The sequence below is a fragment of the Argentina silus genome (assembly GCF_951799395.1).
Source record: "Argentina silus genome assembly, chromosome: 10".
Lineage (NCBI taxonomy): Eukaryota > Metazoa > Chordata > Actinopteri > Argentiniformes > Argentinidae > Argentina > Argentina silus.
Window position 1 is genome coordinate 11184379 of NC_139664.1, and position 21629 is coordinate 11206007.

At 43.2% G+C, this 21629-nt stretch overlaps 1 protein-coding gene across 3 annotated transcripts; it reads left to right on the forward strand.

The window, feature by feature from the left end:
* Window positions 1–476: 476 nt before the first annotated feature.
* Window positions 477–21243, forward strand: chn2 (chimerin 2). 3 transcript variants are annotated; one of them, XM_083678950.1, is made up of 14 exons: window positions 477–538; window positions 833–997; window positions 7321–7359; window positions 9211–9266; window positions 9615–9646; window positions 10016–10129; window positions 10234–10504; window positions 15036–15122; window positions 16781–16865; window positions 18681–18854; window positions 19158–19235; window positions 19450–19587; window positions 19675–19780; window positions 19895–21243. In XM_083678950.1, the coding sequence occupies exons 2-14, from the start codon at window positions 949–951 to the stop codon at window positions 20064–20066; spliced, it is 1401 nt and encodes a 466-aa protein (XP_083535076.1). In that variant the 5' UTR covers window positions 477–538; window positions 833–948; the 3' UTR covers window positions 20067–21243. The 3 variants fall into 3 exon arrangements, with proteins under 3 accessions (XP_083535076.1, XP_083535075.1, XP_083535077.1); XM_083678949.1 differs by lacking the exon at window positions 477–538 and having other exon boundaries at window positions 630–997; XM_083678951.1 differs by lacking the exons at window positions 477–538; window positions 15036–15122 and having other exon boundaries at window positions 630–997.
* The last annotated feature ends 386 nt before the right edge of the window (window positions 21244–21629 follow it).

Below are 21629 nucleotides of genomic sequence, written 5' to 3' on the forward strand. Positions count from 1 at the left end.
TGACAGAACTCTCGTAACTGCTGCTGAGCCTGAAGATGATGTCAGTTGATAGTTGTCTCACTAACTTTCCTCATATGTTTCTGCCTCATACCTTGGTTCTACCAGAGCACCTATTTAAAGTGCTGTCTACCTATAAATGTGCAGTGTTAATCAATAAAGAGGCTATAGGCTATTGCAGGGATCATTATTGAATCCTCATCTTGGGTAAAGTTGAACCAATCAACTGAGAAAATGTATGGCCTATTGTTAAATATAACGTAAAACATATTTTGGGATTCTTTTTCAAGGGGAATAACCAACTCTAGTCTCTATTCACCCTGAAAACCTTTCGGTTAGTGCTGAAATCAGTAGTGCCATACATGATAAAAAGTGTTTAATTAGTTTTGATTTATACATGTAGGCAGGTATTTCTGTACCTGTGACTTGAGTTCAGAGGGCTATTTCAGTCTACATAATACTTCCACTTTAAGAAGGCGCGTCTACGTCGCAGTGTAGTGTGTTTATTACGATCCTTGAAGTGGCACATGGAAACGATACTGTAAGTATTTTTAATTCAACATGGCGAAAACATAATGTGCATCTATCCACTAAACTTTATTGGTATAGGCTACATCTGTATGCCTATGATCATGATCGAAAGTATTTGGTAATCTTGTTCCTGTAGGCTGACTATTTTTAACATCACAGCTAGTGGTAACAGTAAATGCGGCAACATACGGCGCACAGGGAGCCGCCAAGGAAGGAAAAGGAGAAGTGAAAGCGCATTGTAACGTATAATACTGGAAGAGGAATTCAGAGGGAACCAAGACTCAAATTAAATAACTAGTGACAGCTTGTGCAATAGCAGACAGTGAGAAGACGTGACAGTGTGAGATGGACGGTCCACCGGAGACGTGCTGTGAGCGCACCTCGACCGACCTCGAGTAATCGAGCCACAAACGGATTGGCATGGCAGCATCCAGTAACTCAAGCCTCTCAGGTTCCTCAGTTTCTTCTGGTGAGTCCTATAAATGAATTAAATTATCTCAACAAATAACTGATATCGCAATGTATTGTTATTGTTATGATTATAATTATAATAGTAACACGTGTACTAATACTAATCATCATCATCATCATCATCATCATCATCATCGTAATGATAATAATAATTAGGCTATCATAATTGTTAAAATAACCTCGCCTTAATAATTCTTATTATGCTATGAGAGACTTACAGGTAACTGGTTATCTGCTGTCATAGCACGAGTGCAGGCATTTGTCTACTAATAAACATCATGCAACTTTTTTTCATATCACTTATCAATGCGTTTTGCCTATTGACATAGACATCGCCCAATATGTCACCACAGGCAGTGCATGCGTATCGACGCGTCTCGAGCTGATTCTTGATTTACCTACAATGTGTTATTTGTTTCAGTTGTAGGCTACTTTCTCTCTAGCGCGCATTGAAACAAGGACCCAGTCTTTACCAAATAGTGTCTATTTACAGTACGCATACCTTCATGCGTCTGGTTTCACCGATGGAATGATTTTGGACTGAGTGGAGTGAACGCCTTATTGCGGTGAATCATGGTAGAGATTGCAGGGTTGTAAGATGTAGTATATGTGGTTTTGTTTGTATACATCCTATCATTAAAATGACAATTGTCTTCTGTTGTTGACACTATATTTGGGTCGGCTGGCAATAGGAATCCCTCTTGGCAAATACACTGTAACTAACTGCATCTACCATTTTCCATTATTCAGCCTATGGAGACTGGGGCTTGTTGTGACATTTAAAAATACTTGTTTTTCCCTGCGTCAGTGATACAGTACAGTTAGCATTGTTCCAGTACATAGCAACGTTGATTCCATCAACAATCCAGTCATATCCAGGCCTCCATGAACAAGCAAATATTTCTATAAACCTTTTAATGTAGGCCTAGTGATTTGAATAAATAAGGGGAAATCTCATGAGACTAATGTCACAGTTATAAGTCATAAAATGAATTTAAAAATGTAATACATGTGTTCAAACAAACACAAAGCTGTTGCTAGATAATGTTTTTAGATAAAGTGGATTGCTATGTCTTCCAAGGTATAAAGTACAAACTGCATTATCACAGTGCAGGTTTATGTAGAGACCACACCAACGACCACAGGGAGGTGTGTGTGTGTGTGTGTGTGTGTGTGTGTGTGTGTGTGTGTGTGTGTGTGTGTGTGTGTGTGTGTGTGTGTGTGTGTGTGTGTGTGTGTGTGAATCCACAATGTTCACACTTATCTCATAAACTATAAATAAATATAGGAACAAGGTGTTATTTGCAACAATGTACCACAATCTACCACAATCTACCACAATCTACCACATACAACAATGTACCACATAGTATCCACTGAACGTACACTCACCAAACACTTTATAAGGAACACTATACTAATGCTGGGTAGGGCCTCCTTATGCTCTCAAAACAGCTTCAATTCTTTGTGGCATTGATTCCACAAGATATTGGAAACATTCCTTTGAGATTCTGGTTCATAATGACATGATTGCATCACGCAATTCCTGCAGATTTTTCAGGTGCACTTTCAAGCTGTGAATTTCTACCACATCCCAAAGGTGATCTATTGGATTCAGATTCAGTGACTGGGAAGGCCACTGAAGAACTCATTGTCATGTTCATGAAATCAGTTTGAGTGCATGGTGCATTATCATGCTGGAAGTAGGGCTGGAAGGCTGTGGCATTCAAGCGATGATTGATTGGTATTAATGGGCCCAAAGTGTGCCAAGGAAACATACCCCACACCATTACACCACCTACACCATGAGAAGGTGTACAGGTGTTCCTAATAAAGTGTTTGGTGAGTGTATATATGTGAGTGACTGTAACAGTGTCCTTTTGATGTGCTGTTGCTGGGTCGACATCGAAGTGAACATAAGATGTGTTTAGTTAGTATGTATTCAGTATTTTCTGATTATCTCTGCCTCTCCACCCAACCACACAGTCAGAGTCACATTTCCCAAGGCACTGCCCATGGGAGCCAAGAGACGATCGTTCCAAGCTGATATAATCCGTGGTAACCGCATACTTCAGAAAATATTATCTCATGTGTATGTTGCCGAAAGGAGTGGATTTACTGCTTGACCACTGCTTCTTTAAGAGGAAAGTCTTTTCTGACTGTGGCATGGACGGTTGTCATTACTGTCAGGCCCTCAATATAATTATCAGACGTTACAAGTTGTGCTGCTGCCAGGGATGGAGTGGTTGACACAAGGGTATCATTATTTTCGTGGAGAGCTTTTTGGCAGACAACATTTGAATAATCTTGTCTATGAGGCATATGACTCAGAAATGAATCTGTGTACACATTCTGCTTCATATTATCCCCTGCAAATACTGTAAACAAATGGTGCTTAGTATTGCTGACCTCAGCTGTTTCTACATGAGGCCAGTCCAGCCAATCAAGTTTTGGCTTTGAAGATATTTTGTTTGAAAGTGCTGGAGTGGAAAGGCTGAAGTTCATCTAAATACATTAGAGGGTAGTACAGTAAGAAATATAATATAATTGATAAAAGGGTAATTTCCCAGGCACTGACTAGTTTGTTCTAATGAAATAAATATTACTAATGCATTTTGCTCCCTGGAAAAATCATTTGTGGCCATGCGAGTGCTGTGCTCAGAGCTGGGAGACTCCTACACATTCCTGGCACAGGCGGGCTGAGTAGCATGTACCAGCACACTGTTCGCCAGACAGCTCTCAGGAAATAAAGCTTTGAAAATAAATTGAGGGATAGAGGATGAAAGTATGTCTTCTCCCCTAGGCTTGAAATGACAAAATTGGATAGGGAGGTAGAGTCAGAATACTGTATTACAGTCTTGCAGGAAGCAGTCAGTTCATAAACAGACTCCTACATAGGTTTCTGTCAAACACAGTTGTGCTTCGCACAGTCCATGTCGTACAGTAGAGGCTCCTGGTTCTGCAGTACCTCAGGATTCTGGTGTGTAGGCGTGTGCTACACTTGTTTTAGCATGTCAGTCTTTTCATGTATACCTGCATGTGTATCAATGTAATATCTCTAATTAAAGATAACATGTTTCACATTATTGACAATTATCTAATGCTCCTATCCATATAGCGACTTGCTACAATTATCCAAGCATTTGTGTTTTACATACAGATTAGAAATAGAATAGAAACAGTGAGAGGGTTAGTTGGTCTCCAAACCAGAGTTGCTTGTGCATCTGCCATCTCCCCATTCATTATTAATCAGAGGAACAGACTCCTTCTGTGGCATCCACCAGGCAGGCCCAGAATCAGATTACCAAACAATGTGTTTCCCTCTTGTGAACGCTGTTGCTGACCAGCCAGCACAATGCAGTCAGAGGGGTCCCTAATCATCCCATAACACACACACACACACACACACACACACACACACACACACACACACACACACACACACACACACACACACACACACACACACACACACACAGAATCTAAACTCCACCGTTTGATGCCTTTCAGCTCATCCCACACAACTGCCCCTCTCATTCCTTCCTCACATAGGGAGAATAGAGTGGATATGTCATAATCAGAACTGGTTTGACCACAGATTACTGTTATTTTAAAGCAGTGTGATGCACAGATGGTCTCCCCACAGGGGCTGTGCTACATCCCTATGACATGATGGCCAGCAGTGTGTGTGTGTGTGTGTGTGTGTGTGTGTGTGTGTGTGTGTGTGTGTGTGTGTGTGTGTGTGTGTGTGTGTGTGTCTGCTTGTGTGTGTGTGTGTGTGCGTGTGTGTGTGTGTGTGTGTGTGTGTGTTTGTGTTGGGTCTAGCTGTCCACATGGATATGGATGGAGACGGGGGGCATGGAGTCTCTTTCAGGGCATGTGTGAGTGTGTGTTTTGATATGTGTGTGTGGGGATGTGACAGCTCTAGGCCTCAGTCTCTTCTCATTAGTGATGAATGGTAATGACAGGTGTAATGTTGTGTTTATGTATAATACTTTATGTAAGTTGTAGGAGGTCAACGTCTGACTATTGTCAACAATGCATTCAAAGACACAACCTGCCATATGCTTTGAATGTCTATTTAGTAATGCTTGCATTTGAGTTGATTTTTCGTTTGTTACTTGAGCAAATCTCTGGGGAGAAAGTCTTATGGAAGCTTGATCTTTATTCATCACGTATTCCCTTTGCCTCCAATGCAAACACCCAGCAGTAATTATTTTATTGAATGCTTCTGACTGTTGAGTAATGGAGGGCAACACAAATTAATAGCTGTCTCCTCAGGGGGAGAAACCTTCCGGCTGCTCCAACATTCACTATTCTGACTGATCATCACACGTAGCAGGAATTCAACACTCCTAAATTAACAATTCTTTTAGATGATTTTTGGTTTGCTGCTCCGTTTTGTGTGTATGGGAGCATGCCAGTGTGCGCGTCTGCTCTGGGCCTGCCTACGACTCCTTATCCCCCAGACAATACCGTTGCAGAATAACAGACTGAAATGGCATCAGTTATTATAAAGAATAGAATGGAGGAGAGGGTATTTGGCAGGTGACCAGATGAAATCACATTTTCCAAATGATCCGCAGTAGAATAATTCATTTGGATTGTTCGCCAGTGCAGCGACACAATGATAAAGCATCTGAGCTTCTGAGGACAATAGGCTCTCCAAATAAATCTAACAACACTTCAGCAAATGGAGCTGAAAGCCAATCAATTCTATGTGGGGGCAGGCATGCTCTGAAGGGCCGTCATCAGAGTTGTGAAAGTTTCTGGCTCTCTTGATTAGATCTATTGAACAATGGCATTTTGATTTTTGCCAGCCAAATATATCATAGACACACAAAGGAAACCAGTTATTATGAAAAATGTAAGATAAGCTCTTCAAAGCGCTCTCTCTCTCTGTCTCGCTCTCATAAAATGTACTGTATACAGGTTGACAGTGAAGACAAATATGTAGTAACCAGTATGGACTAGTAGTGGTTAGGTTTCTGTCATGGTCTGGTTCCTCAGAGTCCTCACTGCCAGTTAGTGTACAGTAGTATAGTAGACAGCATGGAGAAAAAATGCTGACCGCCTGGAGTCTAAAAGTGCTGACAGTGAGACTGACATGAATCTACAGAGACTGGCACTGTAGTCACAGAGAGAACAGGGTCTGGTTAACATGCACACACACGTGCACACACACACACACACACACACACACACCTTTCCACAGGTTTTTTCCATTCCCTGAATCTCTCAGGTGTGCCTTAGGATGGTTAGCATGCAGCCCGTCCCTTGAGGGTGAGCAGTGGGTTGCAGTATTGATCTGCTGATGAATGTGCAGGGATGTTTTAAATGAAGACAGTGTATCTTCGGGCTTAATGTGATTCATTGTTCGCACATGCAATTATTCTACCTGTCAGATGGATCCACTGCCAGGGACATCGGTGATATATGTATCTGAGCCTTGTGATCCATCAGGGACACATTCCATACCTCCAGTTTGACCACATTTACACTCAGCACTAAGCATCTGGAATAGTATGCATGCACAGTCTATGATCCATATGATAGCAATAGGCCCCAATTCACTTCTGCCCTTGTATCAGTTAGCCATGCTAATGTAGCATGACATTTCTGTATACCAATGTGGGAAAGAGCAGATTCCATAAGATGTCTATGCTTATTGTGATATGCTTATAATGCTTGTGGTGATATACTGTAGCAGTACTTTAAATGCCACAATTGTGATGAAATGATCCAGCACTAAACACAAAAGACCTCAACAATGCAATTAAACGAACACATTCTCCCTGTGGTTATAACTCATCCCAAGGGTGTAGGGATCGAAATGACATTTTCCTCATTTGATTTGCATTGCTGTGTTTGTATAATGAACGCTGCATATCATCAGGAAATTCTACCACTCAGATGTCTTCATAAAGATGTATCTGTGAATTAGCATTTTCCTGGACGCTATGTACTGTATTTGTTGTGTGCCAACCTCAACTGGAATAACAAAGTGGGCATCTGTATCGATGTCCTTGAAGCAGGGCGACTGAATAAAACTGTGTTCATTGGCACATCTCCACCTCACAGTGTGAAGCCCTGTGCATAATTACACCAGAGAAATAAACACAACACTGAAATAACCATGGTGATGGGCTCACACTCCATTCAGAGTGAATGTAACAGAGACAGACACAGAGAGTTAAAGAGGAAAAACAAATACACCTACATGTTAGGTGTATTAGCTCAGTTAGCAATGGTCCTGACTCCTGAACAGAATCACCCCTTGACCTTGCATTTGAACTGACCGGTCTCCTGTGTTGTTTTCAGATCCTGAGGATTATCAGCCGCCCATATGGAAATCTTACTGTAAGTATTCTATGGGTGAAGTCATGTGTGTTGACTAGGAATGTAGAACTGTACTGGCCTTGGTATTAGCCTCCAGGCTGCTTGTCATAACAAAGAAACTTTATGCGATCTATAAAAGGATAAGAATAAATACCCTGAGGGAATTTCATGTTTCTTTCTTGGGACTAGAGATAAGGGTGCAGTGCAGCATATTCAATAAGGTACTTGCGTCAAATCTAGTGTATGCACACATACTACAGAGCCATCCACACACATTTCTAGGGTTCTAAAGAGCAGATGTTTGTTTCAACCAGGAGATAGATTCTCTCTGCAAAGCAGCACAGCTAAAAAACAGGAAACAACAAGGGATAGGAATGGGTTGGCTCCCCGTGACATCTGCTCCAAATGTAGAAGCTCAACAAAGATTGTTTTGAAAGAGTAAAATCAGCATCTGTAAATGCTATGTGATTACACTGTAATTAGCAACAGTCATTGTCTGATTTTAGTAACCTATTTTCACTCAGAAGACTGTCTCCTAGGGAGCTGCATTGCAGTGTTGACATACAGTATGTATTGTTTGGTTGTCAATGACTAGTATTCTCACCATAGTGCTATTCTCTGTACATAGACAAAACAATGTGTTTTTTGCCTTCTGTGAGTGTTATGTATGCTTGATCACATTATTACAACGCCTGTTCTCTAACTTCTCCATTATTCTATACCACTGACTGAGATGTAGAGGTATTTTTAGAGGCCACGATGCCTTCGTCGTGTTTGTGGATGTTGTCCAGGTCTTGCTGCTTGACTTGAGTCGCTCTGACAAAACCCAAATTTCACAGTCAGGAGTCTTCCTTCTCCCGCATGGAAAATCTGCTGTGGTTAAGATTAAGCTCAGAGACCTCACCTTGCACAGCACTCCCAATACTAGAGCCCATTATAATAGGAGATGATGGATGACACATAGTTGTAGGCTATCACACCCTTTTTCTGCTATTGCCTCATGGGCAGAACTAAAATAACATCCGGACTCATCCCAGATGGTTAAAACACAAGCATGTTTCATATGAAAATCGGATTAAAATCTTTCAAGCTGATTCATTTATCATTTAGGGTTAAGAGACATCAAATTACAGACATTGATATACAGTACATGCTTTTTACATCAATACACAAGTATAGCCTATCTATATATGTTGTTGTCAGAATATGTACAGTACATTTAGACACTAGACCCAGTCTGCCCAGCTTCGATAGCGTTGGAGGTGATTCACTGTCCTGCTAGCTTTTCTCAATCCCATTTTCAACGGTTTCACTGATTTACATTGAGCACTTCAACTCTTTAAGTACGGCTAATCCATAGTAGCTCAGTTGTGCTGAATGTGTTGCTGTGTCCCAGACCAAAGGATTAATGTAAACTGTAAGCATCCTGCTTTAGGCCCTACAGCAGCCTGCCGTGAAATATGCATCCATTCACACAGAGGGATTGGACTCTGAGATATATGGGCCCTGTCATATAAAACACTGAGAGATTAGCCTTGCCCATCTCAGCTAATGGCTTCTGTGTGTAGGCTACCTTGGTGCCATTGCACTGGTAGTTTTAGAGTGAACACAGACTTAAGGAAATGACTGTAATAAATGTGGTGGCTGGTGATGCTGCACTGTATGTCCAACAGTGTTATGCAGATGACCTCCACAGTGCATCAGTTGGTGTACATGTCTGTTAGCTTACCGTAGGTCTTTACTGTACATGTTGTGTCTTTATCAATGGGGTTAGTGTGTAACAGTAGTGCATGTTTTGCCCTGAACAGTGCATTACTGTAACTGCTCTGAGGAACAGAACACTGTGTAAGTGTCCATGTTTGTCTCAAACAGTGTACCAACTACAGCAGGAGGCCCCACGACCCAAGAGGATCACATGTCCTCAGGAGGTCAGTACATCTGGACATGGACATTACAACACAATCATATTATAGTAATTATAGTCAATATGCTTTCAATAGGATGATGTGCACACTCCGTTGTCATGCTGCAACATACTGATAATTAACCATGTGCAGCAGGCTATCAATCACTTTCTCTGATCTGGAGAATCACCAAATCCGAAAAAGAGGTTTGGCAGCATTAGATGGAGACAGAGACATAGATATCTGTCCTGTGGTGTAGAGGCCCTAATCTTTCAGACAGACTGTTAGAACGCTTGGCAAAACCATTAAAATGAGCTTTCAGTGGATATCACTCTGTCACACTCAGCCAATATATCTTCCCTGGGCTTACAGATGGAGAGCAGGCCTAAATACTATGGCAGAGAGTGAGTGTAACTTTATTATTGTCATCATTTTCATCCATTTTCTAATTACGTCTGTCAGCTATGGAGAGAGTGGGAATGATTTATCATGAATGACTTGCATTAGATGTGGTTAGAGCTTTAAGATGTGTGGGTGGAGTGTGCTCTCTCTCTGTGGGTGTGTGTGTGTGTGTGTGTGTGTGTGTGTGTGTGTGTGTGTGTGTGTGTGTGTGTGTGTGTGTGTGTGTGTGTGTGCATGTGCATGTGAGAGAGAAGTATTCAAATGTGTGTGTGTGCGTTGGGACACTTGGGTATTAAATGGCAGAGTGACAGAGATGTTATGGTAGAAAGACAAGGCCACAGTAGTGACACAAGGCTTGTGGCTTTTTCAAGGTTCCATGGCATGATCAGTCGGGAGTATGCAGATGAGTTGCTGGGGGGAGCAGAGGGGGCCTACCTCATCAGGGAGAGCCAAAGACAGCCAGGGACACATACATTGGCCCTAAGGTATAATACTTACTAATTCACTCACTATTTCACTCACTCACTCACTCACTCACTCACTCACTCACTCACTCTGTATCCCTCCCACTCACTGTATGTGTCCCCAGGTTTGGCCACCAGACCCTGAACTACAGACTGTTCTACGACGGTAAGCACTTTGTGGGAGAGAAGAGGTTCGAGTCAGTCCATGATCTGGTGACAGATGGCCTCATCACCCTGTACATAGAGACCAAGGCTGCTGAGTACATCGCCAAGATGACCACCAACCCCATCTACGAGCACCTGGGCTACACCTCCCTGCTCAAGGACAAGATGGTGCACAGGCTCAGCCGAGGGCGCACCGAACCCCGTAGAGTCACTTTCCAGAAAGACGACAAGGTGAGATACTAGACATACCCTCCAGAGGTGGGAGTCTATTATGGGTATCAGTGTATTTGAATCGATTATGTCTTTTAGCATCTATATGTGTGTAAGCATATGTGCATGTGTTATAATATCTGCTATTGACATATTCTATACTAAAATAAGCAGTAAATGTTTCAGGATACAATACTTTCTCATAAGAGTGAGAGATGCATTGTCCCTGCAGGGGTGTGCTCTCTCACGTTTCATTGCCTGAAAGGTAATAATGACCAACAGGACTGGGACTCGTTCTGTCGGTCTTAGGTATCAGATGCTTCAGTAGTGTCGGGTGAAACACACATTGCAGTGGATTGTTTTCAACAATTACTGCTGAGCAATATCGACTGTGACTCATTACCCCCATGTGAAATGTCTTCTGTTGTCTGTCTGGGGTGTTTCCATTTCTATGTGTCTCCACTAGGTGGCAACCAGACCAAACCACAGTCACATCACCTCTCACCCTTAGTCTGGATTTGGCATGGTAGTCTTTTAGTCTTTGGCTGTTAAACTTGATAGAATTACAGGCCATTTTTCATTCATGCATGAGTTGGCATGGTTTTAACATTATGTTCTGGACAGGACAGTGTTCTCTCTGTCATGCCATGCACCCCTGGTGCTTCTTGGAGCTCAATCAAATCAGATAGTTTTGCTGAGGAAAGCATAAAGGCTGGTTTATGACTTACAAAGGCATAGCAGTGGTTCTGCCAATAGGAAGGCACCAGTCTCCTCTCACCACACTGCTATTAATGTCACTGTCCACTGGAGTTAGAGCCAATGGACAGACGTAAGCCCTTAATGCAGGTATATTAGAGACCTATCACGGCTCTTGGACAGAAGTTCATGGACTCTAAAAGAGATTAATCCTTAAAATACAGCTAACACCGTCTTGGAAGATAGCTCTAGTAAAAGAAGCATAGTTACATTTCAATGTTCAAATGTACTGCATACAGTATGTAGGCCTTTTTGGCCTAGTCCAGTAATGACAACCAGTTGTACAGCTATGCCTGTATCGATGCTTGTGTTTTACAAGCATACTGTAAGCAGTTTTCTGGCAAATCAAAATCTGGGGCATGTTTTCAGTTTTAATCTCTTAGAGTGTCTTTGTAAAAGTCGTTTTGAAGTCGTCCTTCTGCAGTATCTGCGAGGCTCATAAAACATGACAAGTTCAGCCAATGACAGGTCTGATGATTGCAGGGTTTGACAAACCCCTGTCAGTCACTCTGTCTCCTTTCAAATATGTCCCTAAGGAGTGGAGGTCTGCTTTAGAGGCCTGGTAGATGAAGATACTTTAGTTGACTGTGCATATACCACACCCTTCAACATCAGAGGCACAATACAGTAGCTACAGTACATACTCGCACATGTATCTCTCTTGAAATGCCTAGCATTGAAGCGTGTGTGACTCCAGGGGTGTGTGTGTGGGTGTGTGTGTGTGTGTGTGTGTGTGTGTGTGTGTGTGTGTGTGTGTGTGTGTGTGTGTGTGTGTGTGTGTGTGAGTGTGTGAGTGTGTGAAATTCCTACCACCAGGGCGGGATGTGACTAACTCGACCTGTCTAGCGACCTTTTACGTGAAGCCCTTTGAGTTCATACGCCTCCCTCATTGTGTGCTGGAATTGCCACAGTGGCCATACGCCTGCCAGTTTCCTCCTTAAAACATAATGCTAGGCATTGTAACATTACCTGGACACATTTTTGTGGGTATTGCTTTGTCTTAAAGTATGTGCATTACCTGACCTTTTCCTTGAGCTACCTGTCATTGTAAATATGTAAAAATAGTAAACAGCTCTTTCTGCTGCAAAACACAGAAAACACTGCTCAAATAGAGCTGTATACATAGTTGTTCAATGGAAAAATGCTTTCAAAGATCATCTATTATTTATTTTCAACCACATATACTGTATGGTTGTTATTCTAAATGTACTTTTAAATGGCAATGAAAATGCCTCCATTTTAGAGCTCCACTTCATGTTCAAAACTATGTGAGGTTGTTCTCAGATAGGGATAACTATACAGTATAGAATAGAATAGCAGACAGTATTCTATCACTGACTAGAGACTATTATGTCCATGTTTCTGTTTTCTGAGACATTGTGTGGCTTGTTTTGTCTGGACTGTGTGTGGCATCACCCTGCTGCTCTTACTGTTACTGTGCCCACATGATTTCCCATGATTCTGTGCTCTTACCACAGTGTCTGCTCAGCTGTACCCACACAGAGCCTTGTAGGAATAAAAGAGTCAGGCCATTGAAAAGAGAGCAGGGCTTTTTGTCCCACTACCTTTTGTGTCCTTTCTTCCATGCCCTTCTTTCGGAGACAAGAAGCCATCTGCCTTGGGACAAAGAGCACAACCCTCACTCACACACTCTCCCAAGACCCCCTCCTCCTCCTCACTCTCCCCTTTCTTTTATGTCCCACATTCTCTCATCCCCCTGTCCCCTCTCTTTCTCTCTCAGGAGGGTAGAATATTTCTCAGTGGCTCATCCCTCTCATGCCTCTGCTCTGTCACATCATCTCTGGTCTAATTTGGTTGCAGAACCCTATCCTGTGGTTGTCCTTAGAGAGGATGTCTAACTCTATGACAAATGGCTTCACCTGTTCTGTCAGCCACTTTGCCATTACTTCTGTAGCTAAGGCCCTCAGTCTTCAGTCCTTTGTAGTTGTTTTCAAAAATTGCTTTGGGCCCGCTGAACATCCTCTGAACCACAGTAACCTAAGGACTCAGTAGGCCCAAAGCAATTTTGGAAAACAGCTTCTATGTCTATCAGAGCCTTAAGATGCCAATCCTTTCGTTTAAGCTAAAGTGCTTTTGTCTGAGCTCCAAGCATATTTCTCATTTTATCTCAGCTTTACAATTGCCCTTTGCGCCTCCTGCTCTCCCTTAGAATGCCATTGCTCCAATCCTGCCATTTCAGCTCTTCATCATTCCTCCACTACCACAAATCCTCTGCTACGCTCACTTGTTTTCTGACATTCTCATTCCCATCCCTCACTCCCCAACATGGGTCTTTTGTCTCAGAAATGAGCTTTTTGCTTTAGCCATAAGTATTTATGGTAAAATACTGTCTTGCAGATTACACCATTATCTAGGTCAAGTTTCTCAGAGGAAATATCTGACATTTCATTGAAATGTCAAGAAATACATTTTTTGACCATATTTATTATGATGTGCTGTTCATTGTGTATACTGCCGCTCATGTCACCAGACCACAGTGTCCACTTCAGCTGCTTCTGTCCTCCCGTCCTGATGTCCAATTTGAGTTGCTTGTGAATCAGAAGAGCAGCACATCTCCTGGTGTTGGGGACCGGATGTTTATGAGGAGAGTAGACAAAAGTCCCCTGGACTCAGCAACAGCCCCCCGCTGGCACAGAGCATGCCCGCACGCCTGCAAATGAGCTCCCCCAAGGATCTGACAGGGATTTGGCCACCGCGGGATTACACACTGAGTGAGGATTATGGCTGTAATCCCTCCCAATCTCAGTAGAGAGGTCTGTTGCTGGGGGGTCTGAGAGGAGAGCAGAGTGATTGGCGGGAGCAGTCTGCAGTCAGGGCGTCTGTAGGCTCCAGTCTACAGAGACTGTGTGTGTGTGTGTGTGTGTGTGTGTGTGTGAGTGTGTGTGTGTGTGTGTGTGTGTGTGTGTGTGTGGGGGGGGGGGGGGGGGCTGTCACCAGTAGACTGATTGAGAGACATGGAGGTCAAGATCTAGTTGTTTAGAGGTTGCAGGTCAGGTTTTGGTAGACTAAAGCCACTTTTAGGCTTGAGTTAGAGTACAGTGCGATGACTCTTGCTGTGTGAGAGTTGTGTGGGCTATTGGCAGGCCAGTGTTATCTCCAGTTGAGTGAAGTGGAGAGTGTGTCCAGAAGGCAGTGTGCTAATGGGAGTGTGCTCTATGCCCTGTGCTTTAGAGAGGGGAGCTACACCATTGATCCTGCTTTAGAGAGCTGCTGAGCCGTGTGGAGCAGTACTGACAGCCCACCCCCAGCTCTCCACACACCCCCTCCTGGCCCCTCCCAACCAGGGACCCTTTTCTCCCTCTCTCCTTTTTGGCCGTGTGAATGAGGGCCATTGTGTGAGGCACACTCCAGCCCTCGGGCCGCCCACTACTGCCTGTACTTCCCCTTGCTGCTGCTGCTGTTGCCGCTGGACTCAAATCAGATGGAGAGCCGCCCCCGTCCTGGCTGTCATCAGTCGCCCTCCTGGGTTGGAGGGGAATGGAATACAGCTGCCGTCTCTGCGCTTGGCTGCTGTCGGCGGCGTCTGCTGTTCAACCCGCGCGTCCCCACAACCCACAGCTCACCAGAGGAGATGGAGGGTCTGTGGGATCCAGGCCAGGTGGCCATGGAAGCCGAGGAGACCAGAGGAGGGATAGGAGGAGAGCTAACAGCCCACAAGGCTAAGAGAGGGGAGCGCAAGAGGCAGGAGCTGCTGGCTCTGGCTCTGGGGGTCAGGTTTGGGAGCAGGGGCACACTGCTGTGGAAGCCCTTAAAACTGTTGGCCTCCTGTCCACAGATCTCGTCCCCGCTGGTACAGCGGAGTACAGCCCTGAAAGACTGCCCGGAGAAGCAATGCACTTACGAGAAGATCCACAACTTCAAGGTGAGCGGCTGTTGATTTTAACTTCAAGGATGTGGTGAGGGCTGTGTGGGAGAGGGGTGTGATGGCTTAGGAACGGTAGGGGTTCTGCTTCTCTGTAGATGCTCTGTTCAGAGCTCCTTTGAAGTTTTTTCCTCAGTAAATTATTCAGTTTCTACACGCAATACATTTCCAGGGTCTGTGAGATAAACGCTCACAGGTTTATCGGAAAACTTAAAAGCAATGTCCCTCAAAGTAGTATTAGCCAATGGTTATTTTACCTGCCTAGGGTGCTATACATTGGCTTGCTAACTGGCTACCGTTAGATAGCACAGAGAGACTGAATAAATCCAGAATGCTTTTATCTTGTTATGAGAGCACATGCAGCTGTCATCCATATGTATTGACTGTGCCTAATGGCTACAGTGACTATTGATTGGCATTGATTTTCAAGTACTTTACCTCTTTGTTTGATGCTGTTGACCATGAAATGCAACTGTGCAATTGTGAAGTATTGTACAATCAATTATTTGCTGCGGTGTTCATAGTGTGTGATAGTGGAAAGTGGAACATGTTGTTGTGATGCATGTTCATTTATCATCACGAGGGAAAAAGAATGATAAAGAGAGACAGAGAGGCACCTGAACACATTCCTGCTATTGTATCTCAGGTTTCAGTTAACCTACAGGTTACAATGGCCTCCAGCTTCATGTCTGGTCCCCCTGTGAATGGAACAAAAACTATCCACTCAACACCTGTCATGGGCTATCCTATATGTCGTTCATCATTTTAATAAAACATTTTGAATATGGTTAGAGTGGTCTTCATCAACATAGGAGAAAGCTTTAAAACAAATTACATGTGATATTGTGGGACAAATTGATAGACAATATACAGTACTGAGTAAATGAGTGTGTGTGTGGGGGGGGGGGTGTGTGTGTGGGGGTGGAGGGGTGTGCGTGTGTGTGTGTGTGTGTGGGGGTGGGGGTGGGGGTGGGGGTGGAGGGGTGTGTGTGTGTGTGCGTGTGTTATTATGCTTGCCAGCTTGTATGTGTAGATCTCGGCATGTGTCTAACAGCCCAGCAACAGATGCCAGCCACATTATTCTAAATCCTTTAATCTGACTTGTATATACAAATGCACTCATCTGGCTTGGGGTCCTGTCCCACTGTAGCCTGTGGTCAGAGAACAGTAATCTCTGCCCTACTGAACAGAGAATCCCCTGTGCATAGCAATGGCTCTGAGCGCTGCCCATCCAAGTATTCATCTCACCATAGTTTTTCACCTTCTTCACCTCCCTAGTAAAACTCCCTTTGTCTGACACCTATTAACAATCTTGGCGTAAAGGAGTAGAAGTCCATTTTTGGTCATGTCTATTTTTGACAAGACAATATATGATGGCGTGTCAGCCCTTCCTCTTACTGTGTGTCACATGCATTGTTGTGCTCTTGTGGGATTAGTGACGGGCTGAATCTCAGTATTGTGAGACACAACACCACACTGAACTGTCATAGCACCCAGTTCATCAATGTTCAGAACACTTATGTAACCAACCCCGCCATGAGAAAGAGAATGAATGAAGGAATTCAAAGAAGTCATGTGTGTATAGTATGTTTGTGATAGAAAGAGTTACACAATGTTTGTATTGTTATTCTACTGTAACTATATCGTTTCTTCCGTAGGTTCACACTTTCCGAGGACCTCACTGGTGCGAGTATTGTGCCAACTTCATGTGGGGTCTCATTGCCCAAGGCGTCCGTTGCTCAGGTAACCCCCACCTACACTGAGCAACCCAACACTCACACCTACCATCTGGTGGGACTGTATGTCACATGGGCATCTGTAGATCAATTTAGAGCTCCACTTCATCACTTCATGTTCAAAACTATGTGAGGTTGTTCTCAGATAGGGATAACTATACAGTATGTTCTACATCGGCCACATGTAAAATCTGGAATGTAGAATCCATTAAATGTGGTGTGTTCCATGCAAATTAATGGCTGGATTAGGACTATGAAATGTGGGCATTTCACATTCCTCTCTGACACCTGGGACAAACAAATTCAGCTAATGAGGCTGTCAACTATCTATAAACAGATGAACAGAGAACTCAGGAGGCACATCAATGAGACACACCCACATCTAGTCAAGCAAGGTTATCCACATAGTATATCAACAAAACTGAAACTACAACAAAACTGCACGCTCTTTTGATTTCTCAGTTTCTATGAATGTTCAACATATCACAATAGCATTTCAGTCAGAAAGATGAGTCAAAAGAAACAAAAACAGATCCATGGGATTTCCTGACAGTTCATATGACAAGAGATTTTATTCTCTGAAATTATGTGATGCATTGGAAGGAAGCATGTTTCAATTTGTTATGCAATGCTTCAGTGTTATTCGTAAAAACCTACAATAATCACGAATTAAATGCTACTTTTAGTTCAATGTCATTCTCAAAGTGACGTTTCTTACTGTGTACCCAGGAAAATGAGGTCAGACTGATGATGATATACAGTAACATTGATTAAGAGATCACTACATCTAATAATCACATGAAAGAATTGAGAAACAATCATGAATGCTGTAGAACTAGCCTTCAAATCCCATGTCAGTTGACCAACAGACCATACTTATACATAGCATGGAAGGGTTATGTGTTTTTTTCAAATGCGAAGTCTCCACAATAGTCACAATGTTCTATTATTGCTCAGATACAATCCTGACATTGACGGGTTTAATGGGTGACTGGGTTGCTTTCTCCTCACACAGACTGTTAGTTGTTTAGTCATTAGCCATGCTGATAAGCTCCAGGCAAACATGGGTGTCATCAGACACCCCGTGCACTCTGGGAATAAGGAGACAACTCTTTGTCTCAGTTATCTGGCAGTTGCTCTCCAACACATAGATACAGAACTGAATACTCTCCTTCACTTCTCATTTCCCCCTCTGTCCCTTCTCCACCTCTACTTCCCCTTATCCTCAACTCCCTTATCTCCTTTTCGCCCACCCGTCTCCCTCTCTCTCTCTCAGCCCCCGCTACTCAGACACTATGAATAAAGACCCCAGTCAGCAGACCAACAATAATGTGGCACTAGCAGTAAAAGCGCCACCAGAAGTGATGAATGATTCAACTGGATGTTCTGTTCAGTCAGGGAGTCCCCACCCACCCCCTACTCCCTACCCCAGAGGGGGTAGACAGACAGGCCACCTCAACCTACATTCCTGTGGCATCTCAAGACTGCTGGTTCTATCTTTCTCATAGCCTGTGACACCACACAAGCAGGCATTCCCGCACACTAGTGTGCTCTCTCACCAGCTGTCCAGCACCCTCCCTGTGACTAAGCCTACAACACTGACACACAGCCAAGATCACCACCCTGGAGGCATATGCACTGTTCTCCACCATCACAGTGGCATATTGAAACAGCCTGTGATGGAAGCTGGGGGCTGGCTGGGCTCTCTGACACGGCAGTTCATCGTCATTGTCTCTGACCACCCTTGTCAGACTTGCTGAGATGATGGCTGTATCATCCCAGGACTGTGCTGTAACTCTCCCTCCCTGACGTCTCTCTCCAGACTGTGGGCTGAACGTACACAAGCAGTGCTCCAAGCTGGTGCCCAGCGACTGCCAGCCGGACCTGCGCAGGATAAAGAAAGTGTTCAGCTGTGACCTCACCACGCTAGTCAAGGCCCATAACACAACACGACCAATGGTGGTGGATATGTGTATCCGAGAGATAGAACTCAGAGGTACAGTACAGCTCAATTAATTAGTCCACGCTCATTCAGTCTGAAATCAAAACATCAAGCTATCTGAACCCCGATGAACCCTTACTTCTTCGTGAAATGTAGACGTTTTTTGATCAACATTTCAAGTCACATTTATAATTTCCCTATGTAATCTGGACACAGTTGGTTGAAATGACAGCCAGGCTTGTTTCATCATTTTTAACCCTAGAGCTATTGTCTTTTGTTGAGTTTATTTTGTAGAGAGTGAATGGGGGTGAGAGAAAAGTACAGTAGTGACAAACTCTATCTGTGTTTTGCTTGCAGGTTTGAAGTCAGAGGGCCTCTACAGAGTGTCTGGCTTCTCAGAGCACATTGAGGATGTGAGGCTTGCCTTTGACCGAGGTTTGTGTGAAGTTTGTTTCTGTTGTGTTGGGTGTTGGAATCTGGTTTGGGGTTATGAGATGGAGGTGCGTAGGTTCAAATGCAGGAGAGTAATTATTATCTTATAAAGGGAGTTTATTGTGTGTGGTATGTCAAGTTCATGACAGTTTTATTGTAGGAATTGTAGTACACATACAGCAGTTTGTGAATAGCATTTCCTGTGTCTTATTTTCAGATGGTGAGAAGGCAGACATCAGTGCTGATATGTATGCAGACATCAACATCATTGCCAGTGCACTAAAGCTCTACCTGAGAGACCTGCCCATTCCAGTCATCACGTTTGACGTGTACTCCAAATTCATACAAGCAGCGAGTAAGTGCTCTGACCCACCCACACTAGACCAGCACAATTAGCTCAATGGTTTTGTATAGTGCTGTGATGCTTTCTCTTGTACTGTAGAAATTCCCAATCCAGACTCCAGACTGGAGGCGATCCATGAGGGGCTGCTGCAGCTCCCGCCAGCCCACTATGAGACCTTGCGCTACCTGATGTCACATCTGAAGAGGTGAGGTCACACTAGCCCTCAACATCAGAAAAAAATACAATAATAAAATAATAATAAAATATAATAGTGTTGTTTCTCACCTTTCTATCTATCAACTATCTATCTTCTTCAAAGGGTCACCATGTTTGAAAAGGACAATTTTATGAACTCTGAGAACCTGGGCATTGTCTTCGGGCCAACGTTAATGCAGCCACCAGAGCAGAATGCCCTGGCCACCTTGAACGACATGAGGCATCAAAGATTAATCGTGCAGCTCTTGATAGAGCATGAAGATGTGTTATTTTAAGGACTGGAGCCTTGTGATACCAATATTGGGAAGCATAGAACTTTATTTATTGTAAACCAGAGGAAATGCAAGCCTGAGTTTGTCGTCATTCAAAGTGTGAAAATGTTTTTATTGTGGTCTAACCTGAGCTTACGTCGCTTCTCTCTCATAAGCATGACAATTTAAGTTGAAGTTGGGTCTTTACTGATGTCTGTTACTGTTGGTTAGAGTTTGCCATACTCTGCCATACTCTGCCATACTCTTTCACTGAGCAAGATTCTAACATTTCCAAACACCTGTCGTAAACCAAGCCTCTAGCACATACTGTACTTCATGGTTGATGTCTCCACGGAAATGCAGGTTAAATTTGAATCAAAGAATGCAGTTCCTTACATTTTAGATCAGATCCGATCATTTTACTGTCAGCACATTTGAACTGTATGTACCATGAAATGACAATTGAGGCTATGGATAGCTCATGAAGCACTTTTTCTTTTGCAAAGAGTGAAATGAATTGTTTTGTAAAAATGTGTTTTATTGTATTTTTTTTTCTGCATTGTGTGCTTTTGTTGTTATATGTAAATAGTTTGTTAAGGATGTGTGATGTGACCCATTGTCAAAATACAACAATGCCCCAATAGGAATTAAGAACAGAACAGTTTACCTTGTAAAGAGATGCTAGACATTTATTTTGACAGGCATCATTCAAGTTGCATTTGTCACTGTATGGTGGTCCTGGTGAAATTGTTTGGGTAAAAAAAGTTACAGATTGAATGTAGATTACATGGACAAGGGGAGAACAAGAATAGCATTTATATGTTTTAATTGAAATACCATGTGTAATACAGCTACCCAATGTAGCCTGCCAATCAATTGGTCCAAAGGAGGCCTTACACTTCTGTGGGAGTCTATTTTGCCAATACTTCAGTTTACATATTCTGTGGTATTTTCATTGACATATAAAGTCTGGACACGTGATTTTGATTTTTATGCAAACAAGAAAACTGCCCGGAGCAGCTGGAGTTGCCTTTGACTTCACCTACTCCTATCAAAGTAATGACAAAGCATTATCTGTTGTTCTCCATTGTTGATTTGATATAATTGAATTCTTTCTACAAATCCATTTTATTAAAAGTATTTTTGTGATGGGTGCAATTAAGATTGTAATTTATCAAATGCTGATTTATTAAATTATGTAATACTTCCATTTGTAGAGTTTGTGTGTTGTTAGGTACAATTACATTGTGTTGCAAAAGCTTTGTGTGTGTCATGGGGCTATCAACACACCACACCTACAAAACCACAATGATGGCTAAATGGTGTGGTGGGTGCTAAAAGATAATGTGCTAAAGAGAGTGGAGAGTGAGGAGAGTCTTCAAAGTGAGGGGGTAGAGAGATTAATCCGCTTGTTTAGAAATGTAGGGTGTGTAGTCCCCAGGACATTTTCTCTGTGTCTTCAGGTACTTTTCAAATCTTTGTTTCTCTGCCAGGTTGCCTGCAGGCTTCCAGGTAACGTCTTACCCTCCGTAACCCCACCCTGCTGGCTATTGAACTGTACCAATGAGTGGGAGCAGGAGGGTGGAG